General features: G+C 35.8%; 1 protein-coding gene across 3 annotated transcripts in view; it reads right to left on the reverse strand.

Annotated features, from left to right (window-relative positions):
* Positions 1–528: 528 nt before the first annotated feature.
* LOC117339143 (centrosomal protein of 290 kDa-like) overlaps positions 529–12,395 on the reverse strand; it is a 103,351-nt gene continuing 91,484 nt past the window's right edge. For all 3 annotated transcript variants that reach the window (XM_033900561.1, XM_033900562.1, XM_033900563.1), the window contains 10 exons: positions 9,414–10,076; positions 8,757–8,819; positions 8,519–8,581; positions 5,361–5,456; positions 4,943–5,104; positions 4,623–4,808; positions 2,268–2,363; positions 1,327–1,817; positions 860–1,096; positions 529–604 (listed from right to left, as the gene is read on the reverse strand). In XM_033900561.1, coding sequence (XP_033756452.1) covers positions 1,069–1,096; positions 1,327–1,817; positions 2,268–2,363; positions 4,623–4,808; positions 4,943–5,104; positions 5,361–5,456; positions 8,519–8,581; positions 8,757–8,819; positions 9,414–10,076 — 1,848 coding nt within the window. In that variant the 3' untranslated portion in view covers positions 529–604; positions 860–1,068. The remainder of the gene's footprint in view (positions 605–859; positions 1,097–1,326; positions 1,818–2,267; positions 2,364–4,622; positions 4,809–4,942; positions 5,105–5,360; positions 5,457–8,518; positions 8,582–8,756; positions 8,820–9,413; positions 10,077–12,395) is intronic.

The following is a 12,395-nucleotide window of genomic DNA, read 5'->3' on the forward strand; positions in this document are numbered from 1 at the left end:
CCATATCAAATTTGTATTAACAAAGAGAAGGCTTAACACGTTCCTGGTAAGTTGGGAAGGTTTTCTTTTTATTTACCACAAAATCTCCCAAGAATCTTTCGATTTGAAATTAAAGGAAAACGTCTTAAAAATTATTTATAATTCTAAACCAATTTGTTGAAATGATTGAAATTATAGAACTTAAAGCGCTATAGCACATACAATGTAAGAATGGTTTACTTACAGACATCACCTGTGAACTATGACTTACCTTATAACCTATGACCTGTGACCTGTTGCTCTGGGCTAGTTCATTAAGTTTTGGGGGTGTCCAGGATAGTATTATACTTTTGCCTCCGGATGTCTTCTCCACTTTTAATTGGGTAGGAGGTTCAGGAACACCTGTTATAACAACACAACATTTTTAATATTGATGTTGGTGAATGAATTCATTGATCAAATCTTTTGACTAAAGTTAAGGGAGCAGAAAGATGGAGATACCACATACCTTGTTTAAACTGAGGTGAAAGTTGACTTCTCACATTTTTCTGGCCTCGTGGGGATAGATTTCCAGGCAAGTGGCCGTTAATGTGGATACCTTGACGCGGAGAAATTTTGGGTGGTACTGCAAGAAGAACAGAAATATTATCATAACATTACCATATAATGATTCAAATACCATCATAATTAGGTTTCTTTCTCTTTTTTTCATCAGTAAGGCTACTTAACCTTCAAATGAACAAAACTCATAGATCTCTGTAATTCTCTAATTTTTAAAAAAAGCCATCAAATTTCTCAAAATTCACATTTTACTTCAAAATGAATGTCTACTTTACATATAAAGTTATGTAGTTCTATATTAAACTCTAGGGAGACTCACTGTATCTATGGGGCTGATGGGATTTCTGGAGCTGATTGTGCATGTTGAGGACTTTCTCCGGGCTCGGGTCAAGATGGGATGGCGTACTTTGAAGCTGTTGCATCCTCCGTTCGTTAGGACTTGGATTAAGATTGCCAAGGTCTTCGATCCCAGACTCTGGCTGTACGTGACTGGCTGGGACCAGACCCACTCGACCTTTGACCTCAGCCTCATAATATCCATGGCTGTCTAACGGACCTACAAAATTGATGATTCATATTCTTAGAATAAGATTTTATTTTCAAAAGCCTTGTACATAAGAATGATATTTTAACTTCTCATGATGTAATGTTAAAGTGAAAGTACAAAAATCTTAACCTTTGTTAGAAATTCAGAAATACCCAAATATTTCTATTGATTAAGCAAAATAAATTGTATTACTCTAGAACACATAACAGCGGAACTATTGAAGACCTTAGTTAACCTACCCGTGATGGTGACAGTGTCGCCCTCTGTCAGCTGTAACTCGAGCCTGGGGACGGCCACTCTTGGAAAATGTATTTGGGTCATAGTCAGCCACGGCTATGTAGGCTGTGTGGCGTGGCATGTGTCCCGCGGGTGGCTGTTTGTGGCCTCGCTGTTCTAGGCTGTACACAGGCGACCGGTTTGGACGGTGTATTAGTGGCAGCTGTTGTGATGGTAACGGCCTCTGGTGGCGATCGTACTGATCGGCAGACTTTGGCCGGCCGTTGATATTACCAGGCGATAATTCTAAGTCACTCCATGCTCCCGGATCTAACACATCGTTAAACGAGGATACTGACGATGATCTTTGTATGTCAGCCTCCGTATCCTGTTTGTTGTACTCCTCTCCAGCCATTTGTTCCTCCATGTGACGCAGCTGTTCCAGGAGGACAACGGGTTTACTGATGCCCTTCAGTTTCCGTAACTCCTCCCCCAGTCGCCGTAGCAACTCATCCTGAAAGAGAAACAGATAGAGGTGCAATTATCCTGAGCAAGGTCATTCAGTCAAAAATATATAGTTCAAGGTCACTTAAGTAAAATACAAGGTCACACAGGTAAAAATATATAGTTCAAGGTCGCTTAAGTAAAACTACTTATTCAAGGTCACACAGGTAAAAATAGTACAATGTCACTCAGTTAAAAAAAATATAGTTCAAGGTCACTCACGTAAAACTCCTTATTCAAGGTCACACAGGTAAAAAAATAGTTCAAGGTCATGCTCACTCATTCAAACTACACAGGTCAAGGTCACTCAGGTAAAACTACACTAAGGTATCTTAGAACTAGCTGTGGAAAATATGAGAAACAAGTTTGATACTAGGGCTATAACTGTCCCATCTCTATCATAGAATTATTTTCTTTTTTACCACTGTGAGTTATCTCCCCTGTTACCAAGTTTGCTTACCTTATCTTTACACTTCTGTGAGAGACGATGGACTTTGGACTTCAGAGGTACGAGAGCCAGTACAGCATCTTCTTTGGTCTGCTTCATCTGGGAGAACTACAGAACATAGAGAAAATAAAACATTTAATTACAGAAATAAGATCCAACAAATATTACAGAAATCAGATCCAACATTTTGTTGTTGTCAACATGACTTATGTTGCAAATGTTGTGTTTATGACATCATACTCATTCTGACATCAAATGTAAATTTTCAGTTATCAAGATAAATATAATGCAATTCCACTCTTTTGCAAAAAAAAATTGTATCTAATATAAAAGATTAAGGACTTTTGATTCTGTCAATATTGTGTTATACCAACCTTATAGAATCTAAAATATTGATATCTGGCTTTGCCCTCATTCAACATTTGATTGTACCAGGTCAGTTTAACGCCAACTTGACCCCGGCAAAGGTTCATATTAGATAAAGAAGCAACATTAATATATACTTTGTATCACATCTAGAGATAATAAGTTTTACTGAAACTGTGACTAGGCATGTGGAAATCTCAAAGTTACTGTAAAATTTCAACAAAGTTTATCTAGATGAAGGTAAAATCAAATAAATTCATTATTGTTAGGGCTGATCCAAAATAATTCTTTCTGAACGAGTAGGATACAAGCCTTATGTATATATAATGGTGGTGAGTGTTGACTGTGATTGACAGAGAAACACAGAATACAACATACATTTAAATTGTGATGAGTGATAAGTGAGGTTCTGTCTCAGAAAATATGACTACTAGGTAACAACTGTGAACCATGCATTAACTTCTTACATCATAATCTAAGATGATAATTATAGTGAAAACTGAATGAAGCTTCTGAAGCCTTCAGTTACTGTTAATGTAACGTATTTAAGGTGAGAGGGAAACAAAACCTGTATACAACAGGGAGCTCCTTAGGAACCAAAATGTTTGTAATCTTCATTCTTACTAGGGCTTCACCAACTGATAAGACAGCATTCTTAACTTAAAACCAACTGTCTGTCACCCAACTGTCCGTCACCCGAATGTCTGTCACCAAACTGTCTGTCACTAAATGTCTATCGCCAACTGTCCGTCACCCGAATGTCTGTCACCCGAATGTCTGTCACCCGAATGTCCGTCATCCAACTGTCTGTCACCCGAATGTCTGTCACCCGAATGTCTGTCACCAAACTGTCTGTCACTAAATGTCTATCTCCAACTGTCTGTCCATTTAATTTCACAATAATTAATTGTGATAAAATCATAAAAAATGTAACTTGAAACTTTTTTCTTTTAAATATGTAACATAAATACTAACAACATACTGCCAAAAGAGGGCATTATTTACCCAAACTTAAGACAACATTTTATCTACTTTCCAGTACTTTGACAGTATGATTTCCCAAACAGGCTGCTGTAATAGTAAGGCAGACAAAACACTTCCATCACCATGCTGGGTCATGCAGACGTCTATAGATAGAAAGTTACCTGTGACTTAACACTGCCGTAACCGACAATGTCCTTCTCAAGGCAAATGTTATCTTGTTCAAGGGAGACAACTCTACCTTTACATTCTGAGATCTCTTTTAAAAGTTCTTTTATCTTTTCCGACTGACATAGGCAATAAAAAGAAACATACTTTGTGTTATCTTTTAATGAATATTTTACCTGAAGCATTCTTAATGTAAAGACTACATGTCACCAGAATTCAGATCATCAAAAACTATTCAATAATTAAGAATTAACTATTTTCTGAAAAGGAAAATTGCTTTCTCTAATTGATGATTTTATCTATTGTTTACAAAATCTTTTTTCATACTTTCATTTACATAGCACAAACAATCCATTTCCATTTTCTGAATATATTTATTTAAAGAATTTCATTATCTTATTATTGAATTTCATTATTTGATTGGTGAATTTCATTATTTGATTGGTGAATTTCATTATATAATCAGTGAATTTCATTATTTGATTTGTGAATTTCATTATTTAATTGGTGAATTTCATTTGTAAAAGTGCTTTACGACAACAAGAATTACCCTATCCTCTAAAAGCTTGGAACATTCATCAAGCTTTTCTTCCAACTGGGAATTATCTTCCTCTAACTGCGGGATGAGTTCGACCTCTGACCTCAGAGAGGTTACCTGGTGAGTGAGTTGAGCATTTTCTGTTGTTGTAATCTCTAAATCCTTTATTCGTCCCTTCAATTTCTTACACTGTTTAGGGAACAATATCGGAGAATTATACTAAAATCTTTTACAACTTTGTACCCAACAGAGGTTAGTGTATTAATATCTGTATATTAGTTACATGCTGACCCTTCCAGGGTAGAAATCCATACCTGTTTTAGAAGCTTGTTGTTTTCATCCTTAGCATGCTTTAGGGATTTCTCCAATTCCTTTATCTCATCAGCTTCCTGTTGGAGACACTGGAGAGAGTCGAGGGCGTTTGTTCGCATGTCTTCGATCGTACGACATTCTTCTTGCCATTGTCGTAACTCGCGCATCAAGCTGTCTGCTTCATTTCTCTATCAAAAAATGATTTCAGTAAAATTAATTTTTGTGTATTTTTTAGACCAGGGTTATTATACTAAGTATTCACAGAATAAGAATTTATATTGAATAGTACACTGGATTCGTCTTGTCAAATACTGTAGCTGACCTTGGCAACAAGCTCCCGTTGGCGTTTGTTGAGCTCCATGTTTAGAGCTACAACATCCTGTGATAGATCAAGCTTTTTGTGACCTGCATCAGCAAGCTCCTCTCTGACCTTGATCAGCTCTGCCTCTATGATCTGGATGACTTCTTTGCTGTTCCTCGTATCCTGCGAGTCAGAAAACACAGCGAACTACAAAATGCTGTAGTGGAAACAGGCTGTATAGGAATTTAACATAGTGGGAAATTCACTGTATGCAAATTAATTGAGAGGGAAATTCACTGTATGCAAATTAATTGAGAGGGTTTATTTTTTTTAACAGTCAGGTCATTTAAGGATATGTCTGATTTTGGAGGTGGAGGAAAGCCGGAGTAACTGGTGAAAAACCACTGCCCTACGGTCAGTACCATCAAACAGAACTTACCTTCAGTTTAAGTGTATCAGACAGTTTGTCGAGGAATTTCTCCAGAATCAGGATGTAGCGTGATTTATTTTCTAATTCCTTCTCTAACTTTGTGATCTACAAACAACAGATTAATTAATCATTACTAGTATGTAACATATATATAGGGTCTAGTAAGTAATAACGACGGTATAATCCAATATAGGTACTGGATCCGAACAAACAAATGTTCGTTGGATGCGTATTACTAGAAATAGATAATTGTCAAGTAGTAATAACGACAGTACAGACAAGTAAAATATATAGTGTTTTTCAGAACCAAAATCATAAATGATGGGGAAGACTTAGATAGGCCTGAGTCTGCTGTCTAACCCATTTGTATACATGTTATTCAACAGAATATGTTGAAATGAAATCATAAATGAAATATTTCAAAATGGATATATTTGTTAAACTTTTTCTTTTTGTGTTAAACACACAGAACTAGAATCTCTTTTAAACATTTAAGCAACAAGACACTGTTGACTGACCACTACCAATAAAACTCAGGATCACCTCATTCAAAATTTACTATTTTCTGTAAATGGATAATCACATGGAAAATTAAATAAAATACAGTAATTGTGCTAGAGATGTATTTAGAAATTTCCACTCTACAGCATAAAATGAGACAGATTTATAGAGAAAAATATATGTAAAATCATAACATTGGTTTATAGCCGAAATCTAGAGTATTTTTATCCTTAGAAAATGGAAGCTCAGACTATGATCTCTTAAAAGATGGTGGAGTTTGAATGAAGATTTAAAACATTTCAAATAAAGTGGTCAATTGAAGAACTGAGGTATACTTTGATAAGAAATTATGCATAACTAACAAAACACATTGTGAAAATAATTATGAATGAGAGAATTCCTAAAAAGGGATGAAATGGAGGAAGAAGATATGTAATATACGGTGAAAATCTCCCAAAAGAGCGGATTTTGTTTCTCTGATCACAGGAGATTATTTCTGGGGCAGGAGATGATCCAGAAAAAAAGTGACTTGATATCTAGGTCACATCTACCCAACACAATGTGAAGTAACACACATATACATACATCCATTGTTTCTGCAATATCTAGGTCACTGCTACCTAACAATGTGGAGTTACACATATACATACATCCATCGCTTTGTGATATCTAGGTCACAGCTACCTAACAATGTGGAGTTACACATATACATACATCCATCGCTTTGTGATATCTAGGTCACAGCTACCTTACACAATGAGGAGTAACACATATACATACAGCCATTGCTCTGTAATACATAGGTCACAGCTACCCAACACAATGTGAAGTAACACACATATACATACATCCATGGTTTCTGCAAAATCTAGGTCACAGCTACCTAACACAATGTGGAATAACACATATACATACATCCATCGCTCTGTAAAATCTAGGTCACAGCTACCTTACACAATGTGGAGTAACACACATATACATACATCCATTGTTTCTGTAATATCTAGGTCACAGCTACCTTACACAATGTGGAGTAACACACATATACATACATCCATCGCTCTGTCATACAGTAACGTTTTTAACTCTTAGTCGATCAAGTCACGAAAAAATTTCCAGATATCCAGAGTTTTCAAATTAAGTATATTTTATATAAAGTTTTACAGTTGGAATGTTACTTCGAGTTAAGCGATGTTCGAGTTATCACAGTTTGAGATGAGAAATTTTGACTGTATTTACACCTTTAAAACTGTCCCTCACATTCTAAACACAGTCTAATGTCTACACATAGCCAGATCAATTTTTGATGACTCTAACAAGATCAATATCTAGGTCACAGCTACCCGACACAATGCTATAACACAGCAGCTGTATAACAGTATGTGGCCCTGTCATCAACACATACAGAGCCAGATCCATGACAGACATCTGAGGTAACACCAGTTAACATAAATCAATGTGACAGAAAGGTGAAGCCTTCCCAGCATGCAATTGTGGTACATCATGTACATTTAATCAATTAGAATATTTTACCTTATGAATGAAAAACAAAAATGTGAAGAAATGTGAAAATTCAAAACATCCATCCACAATTTTTGATTTTTTGAACTGCCAAATTAAATTGAATGTAGTCTTGCAAGAAAAAAAAAGTTTTTACCATGGCATGTCAGAAATTTCATCCTGAAGAAAAATGAGGAGGTTTTAGGAAGACCAGAAGAGAGTGTCACAACATTTAGTGCACAAAAGATTCTCTTTTTCATTGTGAACACAACTTCCAAGATGGCCGACTTACCTTGGCTTTACGTCTTACAGCTGGAGGGAGCTAAATCAAAGGTACCAGGGGATACAGTAACCATAGCAACAATATCTCAGGAGGATGTAACCATAGCAACAATATCTCAGGGGAGTGTAACCATAGCAACAAAATTTCAGGGGAGTGTAACCATAGCAACAATATCTCAGGGGATACAGTAACCATAGCAACAATATCTTAAGGGAATGGGAGTGTAACCATAGCAACAATATCTCAGGGGAGTGTAACCATAGCAACAATATCTCAGGGGAGTGTAACCATAGCAACAATATCTCAGGGGAATGTAACCATAGCAACAATATCTAAAGGGGAATGTAACCATAGCAACAATATCTCAGGGGAGAGCAACCATAGCAACAAAATTTCAGGGGATAGTAACTAGAGCAACAACAAAATATCCCTATTATTAAAGAGGTTGGGGTTTACATGGCAAAACAGGGCAATGTATGGTAGATAAGCGGTGGGTATCTTGAAAAAAAGATGTGTGATAACAATTTATAAATTGAGGAACTTTCAATGAGTAACACGTTTTTATCAGAGTAAGGGAGATTGGGGAGTTAGGATTAAGTATATCCAACAATCATTTCATCCTAGTTTTTCTAATTCGGAAATATTACAAAGTGAATCTGACAGAATAAGACTGTATATGTATACATATTTTATATAATACTTTAAAACCGTGGTGTAGAGAGGGGTATTTGACAGAATACAGCTGTATAGGTATATATTTTATATAATACTTTAAAACCTTGCTTTAGAGAGGGGTATTTTACAGAATACAGCTGTACAGGTATATATATATTTTCTACTTTAAAACCTTGATGTACAGACGGGTATTTGACAGGACACTCACCTCTTCCTTCAGATATCTGTTCTCTTTGTCATAGTTCTCCATCTGACGTAGAGCCTCGGAGGCCTGCAATATAAATATCGGACATGAGGATCATCATGTAGGCAGACTAGTAGTAGGCAGGCAAATTAGAGGCTAGGATTAAAGTAGAGGATATATTCAGTAAGAGTTTCAAAAATATATTTGATATGAAACATGACATCATAGTGAATTTAAAGATGTTGCTAAAGAGAATTATTACCTTCATTTTCCAAACCATGACATCTTCATCATCATCTGTGACCTCACTGGTTAATGGCTTTTTCTGTCAAAAAATGTTAAATTATTATCTGTAACTCGTTAAAACCCACAACTCATTAACATCTGTAACTCATTAAAGCTCACAACTCATTAACATCTGTAACTCATTAAAGCTCTTAACTCATTAATATCTGTAACTTATTAAATCCCATAACTAATTAACATATATAACTAATTAAAACCCACAACTCATTTACATATGTAACCCATTAAAGCCCACAACTCATGAATATCTGTAACTTATTGAAGCTCACAACTCATTAATATCTGTAACTTATTAAATCCCATAACTAATTAACATATATAACTAATTAAAACCCACAACTCATTTACAGATGTAGCTCTTAAATCCACAACTCATTTACATAATTTTTTTTATGTAACCCATTAAATCCTATAATAACTCATTAAAACCCACAGCTCATGTATATATGTAACCATTAAAACCTGTATATGTACCATCTATACAAAAGACTTTTCTCTAGAAACAAAAGAACATTATTTCCCTATTTTGATTTCACATATACTTGCATATGGATATGAATATGTTACCTTGTTAACACCTGTAATAAACAGCGGTAATTAACACCTGATTTACCTGTAGAGCCTGACTGATCTCCGTGATTCTATCCTGCAGTGCCTGACTCCGGAGGGTAGACACGGTTCCGTGTCCACTATCAGGCATGCTCATCACAGAGTGTGGAGTCTGGATCGGAGCAGAAACCATGTGGTAATCCTGCTCATACATTATCTCGTCCGGAAAGTCCTGTTCCAGTCCAGGAAATCCAGCGGTAGCGAAATTATCGGCAGCGTTAAACGTAGAGTTCAAAGATGGCGGCTGGCTTTGTGGCAGTGGTGGCGGGGCCTGAGAGTCTACACTCTCCGTGGGGCGAAATTTTCTCCTTTTTATCAAAGGGCTTGCCATAGTGGAATCTGTGTCATTCTGTGTGCTATATTTAGTTTGACTTTCGGTTTCAGACGGGAGCGTTAGTCCTAACACAAGTTCCTCGTCTGGGTTTAAGCGGGACCCTTTTTTGGCACTAGATTGGTTGAGACTGGTGGCTTTGCCAACATTGACCCACCGATTGTCTCTTTGGTTCATCCCTGCTGCCCTGGGTGACAGGGATTCAACCTGCTTCCAATGTGCCTCTTCCAACGGATTCTCCGGGGAATCAAGATGGCTGACCAGATCATCTATCATCCGCTGTCGGTCGTCGGATACTAATTGTGCATTGGGTACATTTTTATGTCCCCGCGCAGCCTGTCAACAAAAAACAATATTCACAGATATTATACTGACCAGAAGAATAAGCATGGTTGCAAATATAATTAAAATGCTTCTAATGACACTTATGAAAGAAAAAAATTGCAAATGGCCCCCGAAATAAATATACAAATCACCAATATCCTCTACAGTGCTGTCCTAGTATTGCCTTCTTGTCCGAAATATTTGATAATGATTATGTCATAGTTAGCTTCGTATTTACAGATAAAGATATACAACCACATGTTAATTAATTAAGATTATTCAATAGTGCACAGATCAGATATTTATACACTGGTTTTATGTATGACTATGTACATATCCATCAACAATTCATTCTTGCTTGTAACAAGCATTTTCATTGGCTCATTGTTTTTAACATCACTTTTGACTGGCTGATTCACTAGTGTAATAATTTTTAAGAGAAAAGAACTTTTCAATAAAATTTGATTTCCACAGGAATTGTGTACATTTGATTGAATTGTGTACATTTTACTGAATTGTGTACATTTGATTGAATTGTATACATTTTACTGAATTGTGTACATTTGATTGAATTGTGTACATTTTACTGAATTGTGCACATTTGATTGAATTGTGTACATTTTACTGAATTGTGTACATTTGATTGAATTGTATACATTTTACTGAATTGTGTACATTTTATTGAATTGTGTACATTTCATTTAGAGTACACTACAGTTTTTTTTTTTATCTCCATCACATAAAACATATATTCAAGTCCTTCAAAAGTCTCCTCTTCAAAAGTCTCCTCATCAAGTTTATACAATCATGTCAGAGTAATACTTCCGTAACTAAAAGTGAAATTAATGATGATATCACAAATGTGCATAATATATAAAGTTATATATTGGTGGAGGCCATGGTATATGGTATTCGTATAAAACGATATAAAATGAATTTGGCCATGTTGAAATTAAACAGGTCATTTAACCAGCTGTGTTCATCAAAAGCAGGTTATTGTTGTAACCATGGAAACAGCTGTGCTCATTTTAAGCCGACATGCATGTGCGTATTTTTTCCAGGATACAAATACAGTGAAAGTTTTTCTGCCACTCTGCCACCCCTCAACCCCATCCATTACACCAGGCTCCAGATTACCGAACTCCTAAATATCTATAACTATATATAGACCAGTGTCAACTTGTCCCTATCTGTGAATTTTTTCAGAATTAAGTGGTTGGAATGCATTTGTTTTTCAGTTTAACTTTCAAATATTTAAAGTATGTTGTATACTGAGGACATCAATAAAGATAAGAATTGTCATGTTACAGGAGCCTGAGACAAATACATTACATCATTATCCCTGTAATAACATGTGGATACATCATTTTACTTGTAACCTCACATATACAGCTCTGTCACTAAATATACAGCATTTTACCTGTAACCTCACAGATACAGATCTGTCACTAAATATACAGCATTTTACCTGTAACCTTACAGATACTGCTCTGTCACTAAATATACAGGATTATACCTGTAACCTTACAGATAAAGCTTGTCACTAAATATACAGCATTTTACCTGTAACCTCACAGATACAGATCTGTCACTAAATATACAGCATTTTACCTGTAACCTCTGTCACTAAATATACAGCATTTTACCTGTAACCTCACAGATACAGCTCTGTCACTAAATATACAGGATTATACCTGTAACCTCACAGATACAGATCTGTCACTAAATATACAGCATTTTACCTGTAACCTCTGTCACTAAACATACAGCATTTTACCTGTAACCTCACAGATAAAACTACATCACTAAACATACAGCATTTTACCTGTAACCTCACAGATACAGATCTGTCGCTAAACATACACCATTTTACCTGTAACCTTTGATAAAGCTCTGTCACTAAATATACAGCATTTTACCTGTAACCTCCTAAGCATATATAGCGTGTACAGACACCAACATACACTGCTCAGCATGCAGTAGTGACATTGTTTTTTAGTTTTGTGATTTGTAGCATAACAGAACAAAAACATTTGAAATCTCCACCAACAGCTGGCAACAGCTTAATCTAAATGGGCTAAAACAAGATTACAAACCCATGCAGACTTATACAATTATATGTACTACATGGTGTTAGATTATTTTTACAACAATTAACAAAATAACATATCTAAGAAATAAATTAAGGTAAACAAAAATTGGGGTCAACAAAACAACAAAGGACATATGTCTGCACCATTAAGGAAATGCTTGGTTTGGTGGGAAGGCAACATGTCAAATCTAAGGACAAATATCTGCACCATTCAGGAAATGCTTGGTTTGGTGGGTAAG

The sequence above is a fragment of the Pecten maximus genome, chromosome 12, assembly GCF_902652985.1.
Source record: "Pecten maximus chromosome 12, xPecMax1.1, whole genome shotgun sequence".
NCBI lineage: Eukaryota > Metazoa > Mollusca > Bivalvia > Pectinida > Pectinidae > Pecten > Pecten maximus.